The sequence below is a fragment of the Pteropus medius genome, unplaced genomic scaffold, assembly GCF_902729225.1.
Source record: "Pteropus medius unplaced genomic scaffold, Ma_sr-lr_union100, whole genome shotgun sequence".
Taxonomy (NCBI): Eukaryota; Metazoa; Chordata; class Mammalia; order Chiroptera; family Pteropodidae; genus Pteropus; species Pteropus medius.
In genome coordinates this window covers 372,683-392,809 of record NW_024351646.1, presented here as the reverse complement: position 1 = coordinate 392,809, position 20,127 = coordinate 372,683, and the positions used below count along the sequence as shown (strand labels likewise).

The window sequence follows — 20,127 nt, the reverse complement described above, 5'->3', positions numbered from 1 at the left end:
ACAGCAACAGTCCCGAGGCCTGTGCCCATCGCCGTACCAGGGCTCCCGAGCGTACTCCTCCATGGCGCCGGCGTCCGGCCGCGCAGTCTGCCTAAGCCAAGGCTAGGCCACGCCCCCACTGTAAACGTATACTGGCGCCTGAGCTTTCCACCTATCCCAGTACCACAGCTGGGTTGCTGCAACGTAAGTCTGGCCAACGGCGCACTCTCATTGGTTACCCAGGTTGCGTCATCTGTTCCCCGCAGCCGGACCGTCGCCTAGTTCGTTTCGGGGAGAGAAGATTATTCCGTGCTTTGCAAGAAGAGAGACGTGTGGTTCTGGTGATCCTAACGGCGAGGACTGCGAGGCGGCCTGGTTAACAGCCTTCCACTACTCGCGTGACTGTATTGGTAATGTCAGAGAGCACGCATTTTTTGGAGCCGGAAGAGGTGCTCCACTCTGCACCCCTATCCCAGCGCTTTGGTTCTTCCTACCCGGCAGTCTTTGGGGGATGTTGGGTGAGCCCATTTCTGGGGCGCGGGGAGCCGCGTTCGGCCCCTACGGCTGTGGGCGGAGCCTGAGCCTGGGAGAGGAACTGCGTAGTGGAGCGCGGCGCCTGAAGAGGAGGGTTGGTGAGGGGTTTGGTTATATTGTCACCTATCTCTTCCACCTTTTAGCGTTGCTTCTAGCCGCCCAACTACTGGTGTAGGTGGGGGTGGGGGGTCCACATAAGTACATGCTGGGAGGAGGCGCTTGATTACAGAATCCAGATTCGAATTTTAATTTGAGCTGGTTTTTAGTCTGTCCATCCGCCCCTAGGTCTGTCTGCTACTCGGTATGCCGCTGCCCGTTGCGCTGCAGACTCGCTTGGCCAAGAGAGGCATCCTCAAACATCTGGAGCCCGGTGAGAGCTAAGAGCAGATGGGCCTACCACATGCCAGGCTTGACAGGCACTTTGTTGTTGATACTGCCACTTGATGCCTAGCTGGGCCTACTGTGCACCAGGCAGTGGGGTGGCAGGTATTTCATTGTTAACAATGTGGATTCCTGACACCCATTCCTGCTGGGTGCCAAGCATGGGGTAGTGGGGTGGAGGAATTTGGGGGTTAAACATTTCATCCTTAATCTCGACAGCTGATATTTATTTGGGCCTACTGTATGCCAGGTTCAATCCATCCATCAATCCGTGGATGTGATTACAGCATGTCAAATAGCTGTCATCTACTGCCGTTTCTTGTGTGCCAAGGACAGTGGCCGGATACTGATATTTTGTTCTTTACCATACTGATAACATTTTTCAGACTACTGTGGTGCCAGGCACTATGCTGGTGAGATATGTTATTGTTCACCATATCAATTGGTGACATGTATTTTGGGTTTACTAAGAGCCTGGCATAAACATTATGGTTAGCAGTATAAAATGATAGGATCTATCATTTAGGCCTGCTCTGCTGCCACTGCTATTTACACCTCATTGTCAATAACAGTAAAAGCTAGCATCTAATTGGGGCTACAGTGTGCTAGGCACTGGAAAATACATCTTATTTTGACCTTATTGATAAGTGACATTTATTACAAGGCTAATGTGTGCTGGGCATAGATCTTGTGGTTAATAGTACTGATAATGATTATTGATATTTATTTTAAGCCTGTTGGATGCCAGGCTTAAAATAACAATACTGATGATTATTGACATCTCTTTTGGGCCTGCATTGTGACAGGCACTATGCTGTTGCTAACATATACATTTCATTGTCAGTAATATCCTGAAATCTGCTAGGCCTACTGAGGGCCAGGTACTGAGTTGACACCATACACCTTTTTTTATTATACTGATATTAACTGACAACTGCATGTGTCAAGCCTCAGGAACTAAATGGATTCAGAGCAGTGTTTGGATAAATCCTTTGCTATCCAAATTCTTGCTACTCAAAATATAGGAGTCAGAAACCCCATGTTTGCTGAGCTTGGGAGCTTTTGGACATATTTTCAGATAAACCCTTTGCTTGTTCAAACTCATTTTATCTAAATAGATTTGGATAGTGTGCTTTTACATACTCCCTGAACTCGGGAACTGAATGAATATGGATACATGTTTTGATGAATCCCTATCTAAATTCTGAAACCAGATAGGCTTGGGTAACAGTATATCTTATCTGAACCCAGGAACAGGACAGATTTGGGTACATGTTTTGGTAAGTCCACTATTCAGATGCGTGGACTTGGAATGTTAGCATTGTGTCCCATGGCTGGTGAGACCTGGCACACACACTTGTCCATGTGAATATGAGTGTCTCTGCAGGCCTGGACTGTAGGATGAGAATCTCCCTGATCCTTACTGTTCCCCTCCTTCCCATCTGTCCTGGCAGAGCCAGAGGAAGAGATCATTGCTGAGGACTATGACGATGATCCTGTGGATTATGAGGCCACCCGGATGGAGGGCCTGCCGCCAAGCTGGTACAAGGTCTTCGACCCTTCCTGGTGAGCCTGGGGACCTAGGGGGGAGGGGAAGCTGACTTCCGACTTCACCCTTCCGGTGCTGTTCCTGGCCTTGGGGTAAGTGGGGGACACAGGGGAAGAGATCTGGCGGGGCCTGATATGGGTAGGTATAGTCAGAGATTGGGGAGCAGGAGTTAAGGTTACAAGGAGAGGATATCTGTGCTGACGTTCCTTCCCTCCTTCCCACTGCCCAGCAGCGGGCTTCCTTATTACTGGAATGTGGACACAGACCTCGTGTCCTGGCTCTCCCCACATGACCCCAACTCCGTCGTTACCAAATCTTCCAAGAAGCTCAGGAGCAATAATACAGGTGAGTTGGCAGGTCCAACAGTGCCTCGAGTGCTTCTAGCAGTTCTCATAGATGGCTCTATAGATGATAGTGGATCCAGAGGGGCAGGTGAGACAGGAAAGCCTAGCCCTAGCCCCAGGCAAAAGAGGCTGTCAAAAGCAGAAGCTACTGGGCCCTGAGGTAAAAGGAGAAAGGCTTTTGTGTCCCCAGATGCTGAGGAGAAGTTGGACCGGAGCCATGAGAAATTGGAACGGAGCCATGAGAAGTTGGACAGGAGCCATGAGAAGTTGGACCGGGGTCACGAGAAGTCAGACCGGGGCCATGAGAAGTCTGACAGAGACCGAGAGCGTGGCTATGACAAGGTGGACAGAGAGAGAGAGCGGGACAGGGATCGAGACCGGGACCGCGGGTATGACAAGGCGGACCGGGAGGAGGGAAAAGAACGGCGCCACCATCGCCGGGAGGAGCTGTCTCCCTACCCCAAGAGCAAGAAGGGTAAGTTGAGCAGGGCAAGACTGCGGTGAGGCAGCAAGGCACCAGGGAGTGCATGGTGTACAGAAGCCCTCACATCTTTTCATGCAAGTGCCTGAACCTTGGGCCTGGCAGAAGGTACTGCAGCCATGGCAGCCATGGGCTCCATTTCTTCCTGGGATGGGGTAAGCTCAGTGATCAGGGGATTCTTGTGCCTACATTGAAGACCTCGCTCTCCTACCTCCTTCCACAGTTGCAAGCCGGAAGGATGAAGAGTTAGACCCTATGGACCCCAGCTCATACTCAGATGCACCCCGGTAGGTAACACCCACTCACAAAAGCTTTTCTCTTTCCTTGACTCACTGTACCAGTGACTATTTCTTTTTTTCTCACTATCTCCTTCTCCCACTTGTCAGTTGTTTGCTGGGGGGGAGGGGTGGGTACCTACCACATTCTACATTCCTGTACTCTCTGTCACCCCCAGGGGCACATGGTCAACAGGACTCCCCAAGCGGAATGAGGCCAAGACGGGTGCAGACACGACAGCTGCCGGGCCCCTCTTCCAGCAGCGCCCCTACCCATCCCCAGGGGCTGTACTCCGGGCCAATGCCGAGGCCTCCCGAACTAAGCAACAGGACTGAACCCTTAATAAAAGCTTTTCAGTGGATCATATCCACGAGGCCAGAGTGCTTCCTTCTCTCACACTTTTGAGGCTTTTTCAACCCAAGAAGGCAAGTCGTAAAACACATTTTATTTGTAAAAACTCACCTAAGAAATACTGTGGGGGCAGCAGGGGCTGGAGGCTGAGGTGGGTCTTGTCTAGGCCCCCCTGACCAGAGAGTTTAGTTGTGTCAGCCCTGCGTATGTGGAGGGTGGTAGAGAGAGGGGCATTGGTGTCTGCTTCCCCCTACCCCTAATACTGATTAGAGCGTTTGGTCCTGGCTGGGCCAGGGTAAGAAGGGAGAACGAGACCAGGCCAGCATCTTCAATCCCAGCAGCTACGAACCCTTCACCTTGGTGAGCAACCTGTGGTGGGAATGGGGAGGAAAGAAAAACACAGAAAGCTGGGATGGGCTGGCAGGTGGCTGTCCTGAGCAAGCAAAGGCAATAGTGAGAGGCTGGTAGTCCTGGGGTTAGTAACAGAGCCCACGCAGAGAGAGCGGATCCCCTAGGTCAGAAAGCTACACGTGGACTAAATAAATACAACATCTTTATTTGGCATTAGGTATCCTGACATTTGTTCATTACAGTTCCTTAGAAAACAAACCAAAAAACCAGAACAAATTAATCAAAAATAAAGATCCAACGGCCCTATTTACACATGGCAAAGACAGCCCAGGCATCTCCCATGCACACGTGCGCGCGCGCGCACACACACACTCAGGAGACAGTTAAAGGGTTAATAAGCTTTGGGGAGTGCAGGGGGCAGGTTCCATATTTCAGCAACTTTAAGACACCCCCCCCTCATGAAGTAAGGGTGCCTCATTTAGCCAGTGGGATAGCATGAATGTGGTTGGCAGCTTTATTTTTCCTCTCAGGATATCTCAGAAAATAACCCTGTATCTGGCAACTGACATTGTTTTAGATTTAATGAGATTCGGCCACTTCAGTGACCTCCCTCTCCCTGCTTTTCCTACACCCTGGATCATTAATTATCTGATTACACAAATCCCTAAACCACTAAAAACCAAATAGTCCCTGCTTCTGGAACAGGCTGATGCAAAAATCTCAGCTCTCTCGCCCCTTGCGCTCTCTCTGGGTGCTCACAAGAGGCCCATTTTCAAAGGTCTCAGCATCAGAGAAGCTGCCTAAGGGCCACGAAAACACTGAGCTGCTAACGTGATCCAGTGTGGTTGTAAGGGAAGAGAGAAGGCCTTGAGCTATGGGAAACAGAACCTCACAGGTGGGCATCAGTCATTGCTAAAGAGCTATAGGATTTTTGTCCAATTTGTCCTTACAAAGGTGGAGGGATTGCTGGGAGGTACTCTCCCAAGCATGAGAAACAGGACACCTGGCTGAGGGGGTGCAAGACAGAAATGCCTTGAATGACAATACCCCTAACCTGGTCCTCAAAGGGGTTAGAGGAAGTGGCTCTAAAAACCCCTCCAAGGGAGGTGGTGTCGGCCTACAAGGAAGGGTTCCTGTGATGCCCACCCAGCCCCATGACCCTCCGGAAGTCTCAATGACCTGGAAGAAAACTTCCTACCCAGAGGAACCAGGCCCCAGTGGCAACTTGGGTCCTGCAGATGCCCAACACCCTCCACCCAGTTCCCCTCCCTGTCTCCCCCCACCACTGCCAGCCCTCACTTCACCAGCACTGACTTTGGCAGAAAGGGCTGTGTGCTGAGGTCTCCACGGTGGGAAGACAGCTGTGGTGGTGGCGGCTGCCCCGGAGGCTGCTGGTGAGTGCAGGGCCCGGAGGCAGAGGCAGAGGTGGAAGCGGAAGCTATGGCTTTGGCTGCACCTCGGGGAAGGCTGTAGAGGTAGACGGCACCGATGACCAGCCCAGCACCAAGGGCAAACAATGGGTCCACGTGGAAGCCAAAGAGGCGGATGGAGGCAACAGTGGACAGCACGATGGACAGGGAGGTAGCAAAGCCTTTGAGGATATTGTCGGCATACTTGACGACAACAGCCACGAGTAGCCCACCAAAGGCCTGGTTGAGCACCACACCCCAGACAGCAGGTGTGTATCCGAAAAAGAAGCCGTGGTGGGCCACAGCGGTGCCCTCAGCCCACCAGAGCCCCACCAGGCCCAGTGCCGTGCCGAAGAGGCCCAGCTGCAGGTTGCGCAGCCACACAGAGCCTGAGCTGCCTTTGAGGATCTTCTCAAAGTAGACACCTGCGAAGCCTGAAGAGAGACAGGAGGCCACGACAGCTGCTAGGCCCACCCCAGGGTTCTGATCCAGTGGCCGTGGGCCTCCACCACCAGCTTGCTGTGCCTGGACAATGGCGACGCCTGTGAAGAGGAGCAGCAGGGAGACCCACTGCAGCCGGGAAAGGCTGCGGTTCAGCATGAGCACAGAGAACAGGGCTGTGGTCAGGATCTTCAGCTGGTATGTCACCTGCGAGTGGCATGTAGAAGGCACTGAGGGCTGCCCTTGACCCCCAACATGTACACATGGGGGACAGCCCTCACTGTGGAGCCCCAGGCATAATAGGCAGACAGGGTGGAGTAGATGACAATAATAACAGCAAAAATCTCAAGCTACTGGCCACTCACTGAGACGCAGCTAAACAGCTCTGAGGTGCCTCCCAGAAGGTGTACAGGAGGTTGGTTGTGCAGAGAAATCCCAGGCCACACCCAGGCCCACATCCCAACCCCATTTCCTGGCTGTGTGATGTAGGAGAAAGCACCTGCCCTGTCTGAGCCCTAGACATTATGTGCTAGAAAATATGGCTGGTGTATGTGAAACACCTCATATAGTAAATTAATGAATAGACATCATGATGACAGAGGTCTTGATCAATACCTGTTGATACAAATGAGCCAACCACACGATAATGTCAGCAAATATGTACATAGCGCTTACTATGTGCCAGGTGTGGGTCTAAGCACTTCACCACATAAATTTGTTCATTTAATCCTCATGTATGAAGTAGGCACTATTATAATGTCCAATTTAAAGATGAGAAAACTAAGGCACAGAGAAGTTAAGTGACTTGCCCAATATCACACAGCTGAGAAGTAGCAGAGCTAGGATTTGAACCCAGGCAGCCTGGCCCCAGAATTCAAGCTCTTTAACCACTTCACAAGGCTGTCTGCAAATAGACTAAAACTTGTCCATCGCCAACCAGGGGCTCTTCCCAGGTATTATATCTTTTAATTATCCCAGCATCCCAGTGAGTAGCTATTACCATTTCCATTCCCATTTCTCACAGATGAGGAAACAAAGGTCGAGGGAGTTCCAAGGTGACACAGCTCTTGCTCTCTGCAGCCCCCTCCATATCCTATATCCCCCATCCCAGCCAGTTCCTCCGGGGCCATGCTGGGCTTGGGGCTCACCTGGAAAGTGGCAGCAGGCAGGTTGGAGATGGCAACATACTGGAGGTTATTCTGCAAGGTGTAGATGAGAGAGGGCACTGCAAGCTTGAGTGTGTCCACATACTGTACCAGGACAGCCTCATGGAGGAAGAGGACCAGGTGCTTCACGTTACCTTCGTAGGGGGAGGAGAGCCCTTTTTAGCACCGACTACCAAAGATGGGGATTCTCTGAGGGCCGAGACTGGGCCTGATCTTGTGTCTCCCCAACCACATTCTGACCCCCTGAAGGCTAGAATGAGATCTATGCTCTCAATTTCTCTACAGTACAAGCACATCTCCAGTAGGCCTTTTGGATACTCATTGAATGGACACAGAAGTCCATTAACACTAGATCTAACACTGTGTCTGAGAATCACAGACCATATCTTACTCATCTTAGAGCCTACCTCCCTGGCATAAAGCCCCATTCAGGGCAAGCACTCAGTACACATTTGTACAATGAATTAATCAGCATCAACTAGGAGCTTGTGAAGTAGAAGCCCTAGGAGTGTGGGTGGAAAGCTGTTTACCCGAGGGGAAGTTTTAGACTTGAGTTGTAGACTTATCCTAGCTCCTTACTGCGAGCTGCCCAAGGGGCCATCTCTCACTGAGCTGAATCTTTCTGTCAGCCCTACACACACCAAGCAGTTGCCCCCACCACACGGAAGATTCTAGCTGAATCTTTCTGTCAGCCCTACACACACCAAGCAGTTGCCCCCACCACACGGAAGAACGCAGGCTTGACTATTAAGCACAAAGTCTAGTTGGGACCTGCTCCAATCAATAAATAAGAATACTTTCCTATATAATAAGGCCTTTGTAAAGCTCACCCCACTTTTTTGCAGTTCAGTGTCACTCCTCTGGGAAAACTCCATAACCACTGCACAAGATTATCACAGGAACTCCTGCTGATGCTCGCTCACAAAACCCTTCCTTTGCCCTTCATGGCATTAATCCCAGGAGTACTTATCAATGTCTAATCTTTTGCCCAAATTTTCTGGGCTCAGGGGTTTTGGTGTTCAAAAATTTCCAGGTGTTAGAAAAGTAGCATGGTATATATACCACATGTCTCACATAACACATCTCACATATATGGGGCTACACATAATCAAGTATATTCATATTCTCACCAAATGAGAAAAATAAACCCACAAATATACAGATAGCCCTACATCAGGTCAGGCCAAGTTTTACCATCAAACTAATTCAGGAAAAAGAAAATTGGGCAGTAGGAGGTTGAAATTGTAGATAAGAGATGAAAGCCTTGATTAAATCTGCAGCTGTTTGTTTCTAGCTAAAATAGTCCTATGAGAGCAAGATGCATGTCTGCACTGCTAACGTACCCACTTCCACAGTCAAAGAAGGGCCTGCCATGCAGTGTTCACTCAGAAGTATCTCGGAATCAATCAGGAACAGAGCAGGTGGGTCCCTCAACTGCTGCCTCCCAGGGCCCTCGAGCTAATGAGTGGGTAAGAATGTCTCATTCAATTTAAGTGCCAAGGGCACAGCCACATACAATGCCTTTATAAAGGACTGGTCAACATGTTAAAGGCCTTCAGGGAGGTGTTTACATTAGTAGATAAATCCAACTTACAGGAAATACAGAGGACAGAAGAACATGTTAAGTGATACTACAGGGAGGCTGCCAGCAAAACCCAGGTTACCCAAAGTCTATAAGACAAATGACCTGACTTCTTCAACAAATTAACTACAGAGAGAGAAAAAAAGAGTTGGAGGGAAACCTAGGAGTTAACAGGCCCAGAAGACATCAACCAGTTACAAAACACTGACCTTGATATAAACTTGATTCAAACAAATTTTAAAAAACATTTATGACATTTGAGAAATCACTAAAAAATTTGGACATTAACTGGATATTTAATTATTTTATCAACTTTTAAAAATGTATGATTTTTAGTTACTGCAATTTTAAAATATATATATCAAAATATATATTCAAGATAATAAGGGATACAGCTGAAACTTATTGGATTTTGTTAATCAATGTCACCATAAATATAAATTAATTTTAAAAAGATAATAAGGAAGAATTTACTTCAAAATAATACTTCGTGTGCAACATTGAGCAGGTCCTCAAACAACACTGTTTCGTTCAACACTGCTGCATCATAATGTTGATGAGGTGCCTAGGAACTTAACTCGTTTGTATACATTAGCCTAGTGGTCCTCAATCTTTTTGGCACCAGGGACCAGTGCTCCTATGAGAATCTAATGCCTGATGATCTGAGGTGGCACCGAGGTGGTGATGCTATATCAGTCTGCAGCCTGGGAGCTGGGGAGCCCTGCATTAGCCTATGGTAAAATTGATTTCATTATATGTGGTTTCATTTAGTCACAGAACCTATTGATGACATTGAGGACTTACTGTACTTCAATATGATAAGGTGTGAGAGAGGTAGTAGGCAGACATATAGATTGGCAGTGAGTGGATAATCATGGATGGTGTTTAATGGCAGAGTGGCCATGAGTTGATAATTGTTGAATCTGGGTGATGGGTACATAAAGAGTTTACTACTTTTTTATTCTCTCTGATTTTGTGTTCTAAATTCTCCATAATAAAGTTCAAGAGAGTGCTCACTTTGGCAGCACATATAATAAAGATAGAGAGAAATGAATATATCATGAATATAGGGGTCATATGCTACTTATGGGCACAGACTGTCTCACTTGTACAGTCACCTCAGGCCAGTTCCCAGGGGTTGTGGAGTATAGTGTGGGTTCAGCTATTCATAGCTGGAGGGACAAGGCAGCTTAGCTGCACTTACACACTCCCCAGGCAATTTCACAGACACATGTGAGTGGGGTAAATGCATGCACACACACATGCACACACACACAAACACAGAGTCCCACCCACCAACTCCAGTGCAGCACCCCTCTGGCTCATACCCCTCTTCTGTGCGAACAGCAGCAGCAGGCAGGTGAGACCTTTGAGCACTTCGGCCATGACCACAGCAGTGGTAGCAAAGAAGCGGTCCCCAGGCAGTGTGCGGGTGTAGCGGATGCTGAGGATGAGGGAGGCATTCTGGACCACCAGCACGGCTAGGGATATGTATTTGAGGCGCCGGTGAGCTGTGGGGATGGAAGGAGCAAGGGGGAAGAAGGGGTCAGAAGCTGTTGGGGTACAGCCACATCACCACCCTCCCCTCTACTTTCTCGATCAGGATCCGCCTAACCATCGCTGCTTCCTCCTTCTGCCTGCCTATCCTGACCCAATGAGGGTCTGACTCCTCCCATTTCCACTGCCTCAGTCACAGGAAGAAGAGCCAGAAAGGGAGAAGTGGGTGTGGCCCATACCTGGAATGCTTGCTGAGGTGTCAGGAAATGGCTGGGGCAGGCCCTGGACACCCTCTCCCTCTACCCTGGACAGAATACCAACTACATTCTGAACATTTATTGAGTGCTTACTGTTTGCCTATCAATGGGCTAAGAGATTTATATGGATTACCTCGACAGACCTCTATATCGCTCTGATCTCTGAAGGAACTATAAGGATTCCCATTTTATGGAAGAGCAAACCAAAGATTTATCCAATGTTGCTTCTATTTAATGAGGGGCTGTCCCTCGTAAAGAATGATACCCCAATACAGGCAATGAAACCACCGTGTAAGGCATGTCCACTCCCTAAGAAAGTCTTTCTCCCATCTAAGAAATTATTTCATTCCCTTGCACTCAGAATGGTTTCTTCAACCCCTCCCTCCCATGATGACTGACTCCTCCTGACCCAAAATGATCTAACAAATATAAGATATTATTCCCACGCTGTCCTAAGGACTGAACTCCATACAGTTAATAGTTACTTCATCAAGAATAGTCTGGTTCCCTCAATGACATAAGGAGATATTACCCTACACTACGCATAGTCCAGTCCTCCAGCCACCGCATCTCTCTTTCTCCAGCCAAGGAATTATTCCTTGCTCTATTCACACAATGAACTCTACCAGCTACAAGAAAGGGTCCGGTACCCTCAGAACGTCCTTTCTCCTCCATATAAGGAAGGACCCTCCCACTCAACATACAATGAGCTCTACCGCCATTAAGAGGGGCCCCAGCAGAACGGTCTTCTCCCCATATAGTGAAGGACATCCCTATCCTCAAAATGGACTCTCTAAGTCATATAAGGAAGGAACCGCCCCACCGTAACTCACAATAGCCCCTGTCCCTTTACAAGGAAGAAACCATCATCCTCAGGATAGCCTCTCTCTTCTATAAAGAACTCTTCTACCCTCAGAATACTCTTCCTTCTATAATGAGAAACTCTCCAACCCTTGGAATGGTCTCCCTTCCCCAGCCCCCAACACACTCCACAATGGTCTGTTCCGTCCTCCCCGACCCCTGTCACACACACAGGTCGGTCCATACGGGATGCTCCCCCTCGCTTCAGTGAGGAACCTTCCTGACCCTCCAGCGATCCTTGACCCCTGCCACGCTGCCGACCTCTCAGCCACAGCCTGTCTCACCCGCACTCACGGTCCCAGCCTCCAACGACCCCGCGGATACCGTCCCTTGCCCAGCCGCCCCGGTGGAACCGCTAGACCCAACCGCTGCCATGTTGGCATCTGTCTGGCCCGTCCCCTCGGCAACAGGCTACTTCCGTATCCGTCACTTCCGCTTCCGGGATGAGGTGGGGCGAGGGAAGGGTTAATCAGAACACGGGCTTTTCTTGTCTGTTCATGGACACGGGTCATGACAGCGGCCTCGGGACTTACAAATTCCGTCAGGATAGGGAGACCGGGAACGCGGCCGATTCAGTCTCCCACTGTCCCTGCAGTCTCTTCAGCCCATTTCCATTACTAGACCCGCCCTCGTCTTCGTCGACCCTGCTTTCCATTTCACCCGCCCACCCTGGTCTCCTTGGTTCGGTTGCCCCGCTTCAGTCTCTTTATTGGCACCATTTTCAGATGGCACCGCCCTTTCTGCATCAAAACTCCTAGCTCTTTCCTGGTTAGATTGAAGTTCCCCCCTTTTCCCGGCGAGGCCCCGGCACCTGGAGAGCCTGCAGACATTTGGGAGGAAAATGAGACTGAGGGGGCGGGGCAGGTGAGGGTCCGGCAGGTTAGCAGATAAAATTAGGGAAGTTTAGGATATACAAATGAAAAGGCACAGGAGAGTTCAGTTGAGACAGAAGGGAGGACAAGTGAGTCACTACTGAGGATGGAAAAGTGAGAAGGAACAGGTAAGCCAGCAGGTGAGAGGCTTACAGGTTAGCTTTTGAAAGCAGGGCAGGAGAGGGCACAGCTGAGGTCGGGACAAGTGAAACCAAAATAAAATAGGGCAGGTAAGTCAAAAGTTGAGAAAGGCGAGATGAGAGGGATGAGCGAGTAAGAAGACAAGGGAGAGATGAAAAGGAAGTAAAACTGGGTATTAGAAATCAAGAAACGCCGGGAAGATTTCTGTCCAGATTCAATTCTGGCCCCACCCTTACCAGTGCCCTGAAAGGGCTTTTCTTCTTCCATGGGGAAGGGAATGACTTCCTCCCTAGGGTCGAGGAAATGGAGTTTTTTCTGACCCTGAGCTAGCCATCTTTAATTGGGCATATGTCCCAAACACCTTCAATGTCTATCTCCAATGGAGCCCTTCTACACATACTGGAAACTACATAAGAGCTGGGGGTGGGAGGAGTGGAAGCTGTCAACAGTTTTACTTTGTGGTCCTGCTTAAATGAACCCATAAGAGATCTTTAGGATGACACCGCAAGACTGAGGCTTCCTGAGAGCAGAGGTGAGATCCAGTCCATATCCTTCTTGGCTCAGCATGCAGTAGATGCTCCACAGATGCCTCACTGCAACTACAAATGGCCAGTCACTTGTGATTCTATTACATTTATTAAATAGTGGGTTTCCACACATGGCTTTTTAAATAATCCAGGCAAGGGGAGAAGGGAGAGGATGACACAGTTTGGAGCTCCCTTCCCCCAATACATAGGTATTTACATTTCAGCAACTGGACAATCCTGGCTCAGGAGGAGGCAGCAAGAATCCAAAAAAGGTGGAGGGGGAGGCCCCAGGAGAACAAACAACAAGACTTATTTCCCTACCCTCCCCCAAAAACCATCCACCCCACCATCCTCGTGGACTCTGGTGGGTATCCATCTCCCCGTCCTTCCCAAATCATGGAAGTAGGGGTTCTCCTCCACCAGAGGCAAGAGCACTTGGAATAACAAAGTAGGATCCCTCACCAAAGAAAAGGAAAAAAAAAAAAAGTGTGAATAATAAAAGTGAAAAAATTAAAAAAAAAAAAAAAAGCCCTGGGATAACAATAGGGCATTACCTCCCCCAGAATAAGCAACCCTGGGCTGAGGTAGGTAAGCAGCTTGACTGAATATGGGACCCTAGGCTAGAGGAAAGGGTCCTGTCACTAAAATGAGAGCTGCTGGGGTATTGGAAGGAAAGCACCCTTGCCCAAGTTAGAGCACTTGAACTAAGTTTGTGTGGTGGTAGCAGGAGGTGCCAGTGTAAGGGTTGTAACACATCAGAATAAGAGTCCTGGGGCTCAGAATAGAAATAACTTCAACCAAGTAAACATCCTTAGCAAAATGAGAAGGAAGTCCCCCCTCCAGAATAAGAAACCATAAATTCTGGGAGGAAGGCTCCTTAGTAGGATTGGGATGGGGACTGGGCAGACTTGGCTTATGTCTTCTGACCCCTGATCCCTAATCTGACCCTAGTAACACTGGATTTTAGATGACCTGTAAAACCAGGTCAACAGATGTCCTTCTATCCCTATCACATGGCCATGGGATGGCTATCCCAACTAGGGCAACAGGGACCAGGCCATAGGGCTGGGACCCCCTTTAGGGGTATTGGGGGGTGCATCCTCGGCTGGTGTCTGCATCCAGGGGTCCAGCCGGATCTCCTCCAGTGAGGGTCGGGCAGAGGGTTTGGGGGCCAGGCACCGGCGGATTAGGGCACAACAGTCTGCAGGTCAGAAACACATAGGAGATTAGCAGTTAGTTGGAGGCACCAGTCCCTGGGAAGAATGGAGATCACTGGGCTAGGGCCAGTGAGGGCCTCACCTGCGGATACATGGGCAGGGAAGTGTAGCTTAGCTTCCAGAATCTCCTGGTCCCTCTCGAAGGGAATGTCCCCACACACCATGTCATAGAGAAGGATACCCAGTGACCAGACAGTGGCTGGGAGTGCATGGTACTGGTGATGAGAGATCCACTCCGGGGGGCTGTAAACCCTTGTCCCTGCACACAAGCCAGAGGTTAGACCACTCTCTAATAATACTCTTCTCCCACCCCGCCTCCCCAAGAAGTATGGTCCCCTCACCAGAATTAAGAGAACTCGCTATATGAGCAGGGTCCCCTCACCAAAACAGGAGCTCTTTAAATATAATAGCAGGGTCTCATGAACAGAATAAGAGCAGTTAAAATAACAACACAGTCCCCTCACAGAAGAAAAACACTTAGAAGTAACAGTAGGATCCCCTTACTAGAAAAAGAACACTCAGGATAACAGGATCTCCTCACCAGAATAAGAGCCCAGAATAAGGTCAAGGCACTGTGAGAAGATGAACTTTAACAGAGGGAAAGCTTGAGTCCCCAATATTAAAAATCAAGAACTTTATAAAGGTGCAATGTAGATCAAGGGTGACAGGACACCCAAACACTGGAGGTCAAAGGTCAAAAGACCATAAAGATAAAAGGTAAAAAATTTCCCCACTGAGATTTAGGGAAGCCTTACCATCAAAGTCAGTATAGGGTTCATCATGAAGCAGGGCACCGGAACCGAAATCAATGAGTTTGATACAGTCCCGGCGGAGGTCTATCAGGATGTTCTCATCCTTAATGTCACGATGGACAACTCCACGGGCATGGCAGTGCTGAACAGCTGCCACTACCTGGGCAAAGAGGCAGCGGCTTCGGCCTTCACCCAAAGGGCCCTGTTCTGTGATGTAGTCAAAGAGATCCTGGGCAGGCAAAGGCCGCTCAAGGACCAGCATGAAGCCCTCGGGTGTCTCAAACCAGTCAAGCAGGCGGATCACACCAGGGTGTCCACTGCCTCCACCCACCTTCCAAAGTAGTGCCACTTCCAGTGGGCATGTGACCGAGTCTGACTGTGAGGGGAAACGGAGAGAAAAAGGAACACAGAAATCAGGCCAATAGCTCTGAGGCTGACTTCTCACCTGAACTTAAATCATAGCCCCTTAGTCTATATGGCCTTGAACAAATCACTTCCTTCCCTGAGCCTCAGTTGCCTCATCTTAAGGGTCAAATTCACACACCCATTGGGAAAGTGATTTGAACCAAAAGCCTATGCACATCTGGCAGGTAATAGCTTAGTAAATATTTGAAGAACAAATAAAAGCGGTTCTTAATGAAATACACTATTTTGTAACATTTTATCTGTTTTGTTCACTGACATCTCCCAAGAGTTTGGAATAGTACCTTATGCACAGTAGGTGCTCAATAAATGTTTGTTAAATAGATAAAAGCACTTTACAGCATGGCGTTTGCCACAGAGTTAGCACTCAATAAATACTGTGTAATGGTTTGTTTTGTTCACTGACATAGCTCAAGCACTAGAACAGTGCCTGGTAACAGGGTAGGGCTCAATACACATGTGTTAAATAAGTGAAAGCAATTAGTAGAAAAGGACCTAAAAAAAACCAAGCTCTCAAAAGATATTTTGCTAAGTGCCTAGAATTATGCCTGGCACATAGTAGGTGCTCAATATACTTTTGTTAAATAGCTAAAAATGAATAACTGTAAAGGAACAGGCACAAAGTAAGAACTCAATGTTATCAAGTGATATTTTGTCACTGTCACCAAGCATCTAGAACCATATTGAATGAAAGCGATTAGTGGGACTTGGAATACAGTAAGCTTTTTTGATGAAGCAAAGCCTGAGGCATACAGGTGATGCTCAACAAAAGGCATAAATGTTACTGGTCACAAATACCGCCCCATTCTAAAAGTCCCACGTGGGCACATGGACTTCCAGATGCAGCCTTCCCGCCTGAGGTGGGGCCCTCTCCTGGCCACTCCACGGACTTGCACTGCTGCAGACAGGTTTTCTCACGGTGGTGAAAATTCCGCTACTGCGCAGGCGTAGGCTTCCCAGCTCCCGCTAGGGGGCGCTCCCGCCTCTACAACTGGCCCAGACCCACCCTGCCGTCCGTTAGCACGCTAAAGGCAGAAAGAAGTAGCCACCATCACCATGGCAACCGGTGACCTCTGCCCCCTTTTCCCCACCAGCATGCCCTGCGGGCAGCCCCTGAAGCAGCGTTTAGAGGGAGGACAAGAAAGGGGGGTTAGAGAGGAGAATCCAGGGCTCTAGAGGAACTGGGGTGAGTCAGAACTGTGTGGAGGTGTGGATGTTACCACAGGAGAGTAAACACGGGCTGGGAAGAGTGATCTCGCTGTTACAGGGCCCGGGGAGGCACACAAGCCGTAGAAAAGGGGGCAAGGGAACCCATCGTCAGCCATGGCGCCGCCAGGTCAAAAAGGTCTCCGAAGATACTCACCAGGGTGGACCAGCCCAGCACGCGATTCCGGGGGATCACTTTGATGGCCACCTGGAGAAGCGGGCTGGTGAGGGGGCCGGCAGATGACCCCCAGAACCCTCCCAATGCTGAGCCTCACTCTAGTCTTTGTGGCCCCAACCACACCACACGACGACCCCCCAAGGAGCCGGGGCTTCTCCCCGAACCGCAGGTCTCCGTGACCAAGTTCACCTCTCCCACCGCCCTCAGTCCTGGGCTCTCCCTTCTCAGGCTCTGGCTCCCGCACTCCAGGTCCTGATTTCCGAATTTCCTTACACCCTAAGCGCTCCATCTTCCCATACAGACCCAGGATGCCCCAACTCTGTCCCGGGGTCCTGGTCCTCACGACTCCATACTGTACAAAATTCCCCAAATTTTAGGTCTGGGCCCCCACCTTCGAAGGCATATGCACATCCCCTGGGTCCCAGGGTCTAGATTCCTCAGGAATTCCCGCTCCCCAGTCCCACTCCTTGGTCCTCCTGAATCCCTGCCCTTCCCCCACACGCCCACTTGAGTCGCCCCTCCCCCCAACTGGGGCACGTGCGCTCGAATGCCCCCAGCAAGCCTGGCCCTCGTTCTCAGGACTCTACCACACACACATTGTGGGCTTATTCCCGGTCAATCAGCAGCTCAGCCCCAAGCCTCCCGCCCTCGCCATACGCACACCTGACCCTCCCCAGACCCTCGTGGTGGATACCTGGAGTCGGTCTGTGACGCGATGTCCTGCGAAGACCGTGCCAAAGCCCCCCTTACCCAGGAGAGGGCCAAATCGGTACTCAGCTTCGAATGCTTCCCGATCCTTGCCTCCTACGCAGGAGGAGGCGAGGAAGTCAGGGTGGCCGCGTGCTGAGCCCCACCACGACCCCTACCCCCTCCCCCTACGCGCTGCCCTCCACCGCTTCAGCCCGCCCGGCCTGGTAGCTGAAGAGAAGCCTCGCTCACCTGGCGGCGGCGTTGGGGTCACGGGGGCTACCGCGAGCCCCTGAAAAGGCTTGCTCAACATGGAGGAGGCGCTGCGCAGATTGAGCCCACCGAGCCCGCAGGGCGTGGACGCCCGGGGCAGCGAGGCCGGGGAGCTAGGACTGGGGGGCGCCAGGGTGGAAGACAGGGAAATTGGTGGCCCAGAAGCGCCCACAAACGGTGCACCGATGAGATTCGCCGAGCGCGCCAGCCCCAACGCTACTGAGCCGGGGCACGCGCCTCCCGAGAGAGTCGCCCTGGGCGATAGCCCCGCCCACTTGGCTTTGATCAATCCGGACGCGGCACCTGCTGTACCCCAGCCAATGGGAGGCAGACCTTATTTGCATACCACCCTCAACGTTTCAAGTGCCCGCTTATGCAAATATGTGCCCGGATCTTCGTTGGGGTGGGGCCTGTATGCAAATGAGGGGGCGCGCGAAGAGGAAATCAGTTTTGGGAATCCCTTTGCAGCAACTGCATTTGTTTTGGTTGTTCCACGGGTTGTATGTATGTATGTACGTATTTATGTGTGTATGTGTGTGTATGTATGTGTAGATATAAACTTAAAAAAATAATTGCACCCCTTCTTTTCCTAGGAAGTTGGTTTGCCGCTGCTGCTTCACTATTAAGTGCGGGGATAACGCCAGGCCTGGCTTCTAAAAAGTCTGGCCTGTGGCTATCCAGGATCCTGCCTCCGAAGTGTGCTTCTCACCAATGGCAAGGACCCTATAGAGGACCGATGGCTTCCGCCATGAAACTGAAGCCGGGGATCCTGGAAGATCCTGTCCATTGCCGGACCCCCGACCCACACAGCGGGAGACACTTTGGTCAAGGCAGCATCGCTGAGGCAGCATCCCCCAGGCAGCGGCCTGTGGGGTGTTTGTGGAGTCTAGACCTGGCTAGATCTGGCAGTGAGCCCAGTCAGCAGGTCTAGAATCTGGAATGGCAGGGGAGCGGCTTTTGAGGAATGAGAGGAAGCCACAGTGATGGTGGCTTAGGAGTGTGCTTCCAGATGAAAGATGGGGGACTGAAAGAGCTCGGAGAGGTAGTAAAAGACCCTTAGTCACAAATTTGGGGAAAATAGGCCTCACGCTACAGGAAAAGAGACACACGTAAGTACCATGCGATATACACAAATATGTTCTATTGTATTCATGTAAACTTTTCCTAGACATACATGCAGACATGCACTATAATAGAGTGACATCCACTGTCAGGCAGGAATGCTCCCAGAAAGAGAGTCATGTCCCAGAATTACACACAGATACACTGTTACAGAAAGACAGGCACTCCAGAGATTCACATAGACTTACATTGCCATGTGACAATGACACAGAAATGTCCTGTCACACAGCCAGAACTTGTCAGACACTGGCACCATCAGACATGCACTGTCAGAGAAAGCCTTGTACTGTCCCAGAAATGAGACCCAGAATCTGTCACAGGAAGCCACACAGACGCTCAAGACACACATGCACTGCTGCAAAGGCAGACGTATACTTATGTGATAGAGCCACATAGATAGGCAATGTCACAAAAACAGACGTGGATAGACCCAGTTACAGATACACCCGCAGGCATGCGGTGTTGTCACTGATACTGTTCAGAAATTGCTACCCAGAATCCATCACAGGAATACAAACGGACATCCACCGCATCAGAAACCACAGATGCACTGTCACAGACCCACCCACGCAGACATGCACTCGCTCAGAAACAGACACAAACTGTCAGAGATAGAATCCCACAGTCACCATCTGACACACCTGGAAACAAGCCCTCATCACACACACTAGAAACACTCTGAGAGATGCGCCTCAAGACTTGGACTCACCAGTCTCTCCCCCCCACCCCTCACACACACAATGCCCAAAAAGCAAATACACATTATGCGCTTTCCCTTATTCATCCAACATTTATTAGGAGTCTACAGTAAGCCTGCCAGGCCCTGGTGGGGGTGCAGATATTAGAGATACACAGAGAAGCCAGGCATCACAGCCCTTGCCCAGGTTGATAGTACAGTTATTAGGGAGGCCGTAGACATATTTATAGAGGGAAGAATGTGGATGGGGTCACACAGGGATTCTCAAAAGGCGACCCTCTACACATCTTGAAAAAGTTGGGGGCTTGGAACGGGGATGGCATATTCCAGGCAGGGGCCAAGGAAATTGGACAGGGCGGCAAGAAGAGGTAGGCATGGGCTAAATGATGCATAAACTTCAACAGGATAATAAGTATCTGCTAACATTTGAGGTCTCAGAACGTGCCAGGCACTATGCCGTCATGTTGACCGTATGCATTCTCTGTGTTCACAAAGTGAGGTAGTAGACGTTAATTACCCATTGTGCATATGGGCCACTTGAAACTCAGAGAGCCTGTGATTTGACCAAGGCCA

At 50.1% G+C, this 20,127-nt stretch overlaps 3 protein-coding genes across 13 annotated transcripts; 1 reads left to right on the top strand and 2 right to left on the bottom strand.

Annotated features, from left to right (window-relative positions):
* Window positions 1-83: 83 nt before the first annotated feature.
* Window positions 84-3,910, top strand: PQBP1 (polyglutamine binding protein 1). Of its 5 annotated transcripts, none has more exons than XM_039843735.1 (7): window positions 84-389; window positions 799-883; window positions 2,349-2,460; window positions 2,676-2,788; window positions 2,978-3,262; window positions 3,492-3,555; window positions 3,723-3,910. In XM_039843735.1, the coding sequence occupies exons 2-7, from the start codon at window positions 817-819 to the stop codon at window positions 3,877-3,879; spliced, it is 798 nt and encodes a 265-aa protein (XP_039699669.1). In that variant the 5' UTR covers window positions 84-389; window positions 799-816; the 3' UTR covers window positions 3,880-3,910. The 5 variants fall into 5 exon arrangements, with proteins under 5 accessions (XP_039699669.1, XP_039699667.1, XP_039699665.1 ...); XM_039843733.1 differs by having other exon boundaries at window positions 92-389; window positions 2,673-2,788; XM_039843731.1 differs by lacking the exon at window positions 84-389 and adding an exon at window positions 469-607 and having other exon boundaries at window positions 2,673-2,788.
* A 59-nt stretch (window positions 3,911-3,969) lies between these two features.
* SLC35A2 (solute carrier family 35 member A2) lies at window positions 3,970-13,348 on the bottom strand. Of its 7 annotated transcripts, none has more exons than XM_039843730.1 (5): window positions 11,744-13,348; window positions 10,173-10,355; window positions 7,245-7,396; window positions 5,561-5,713; window positions 3,970-4,264 (listed from the first exon to the last, which is right to left on the bottom strand). In XM_039843730.1, the coding sequence occupies exons 1-5, from the start codon at window positions 11,832-11,834 to the stop codon at window positions 4,058-4,060; spliced, it is 786 nt and encodes a 261-aa protein (XP_039699664.1). In that variant the 5' UTR covers window positions 11,835-13,348; the 3' UTR covers window positions 3,970-4,057. The 7 variants fall into 7 exon arrangements, with proteins under 7 accessions (XP_039699664.1, XP_039699661.1, XP_039699658.1 ...); XM_039843727.1 differs by having other exon boundaries at window positions 4,095-4,264; window positions 5,561-6,303; window positions 11,754-13,344; XM_039843724.1 differs by having other exon boundaries at window positions 4,095-4,264; window positions 5,561-6,303; window positions 11,744-13,343.
* Window positions 13,349-13,748: 400 nt separating this feature from the next.
* On the bottom strand, window positions 13,749-17,972 carry PIM2 (Pim-2 proto-oncogene, serine/threonine kinase). Its single transcript, XM_039843723.1, has 6 exons — window positions 17,715-17,972; window positions 17,470-17,579; window positions 16,755-16,805; window positions 14,972-15,344; window positions 14,299-14,475; window positions 13,749-14,200 (listed from the first exon to the last, which is right to left on the bottom strand). The coding sequence occupies exons 1-6, from the start codon at window positions 17,773-17,775 to the stop codon at window positions 14,037-14,039; spliced, it is 936 nt and encodes a 311-aa protein (XP_039699657.1). The 5' UTR covers window positions 17,776-17,972; the 3' UTR covers window positions 13,749-14,036.
* Window positions 17,973-20,127: the final 2,155 nt, after the last annotated feature.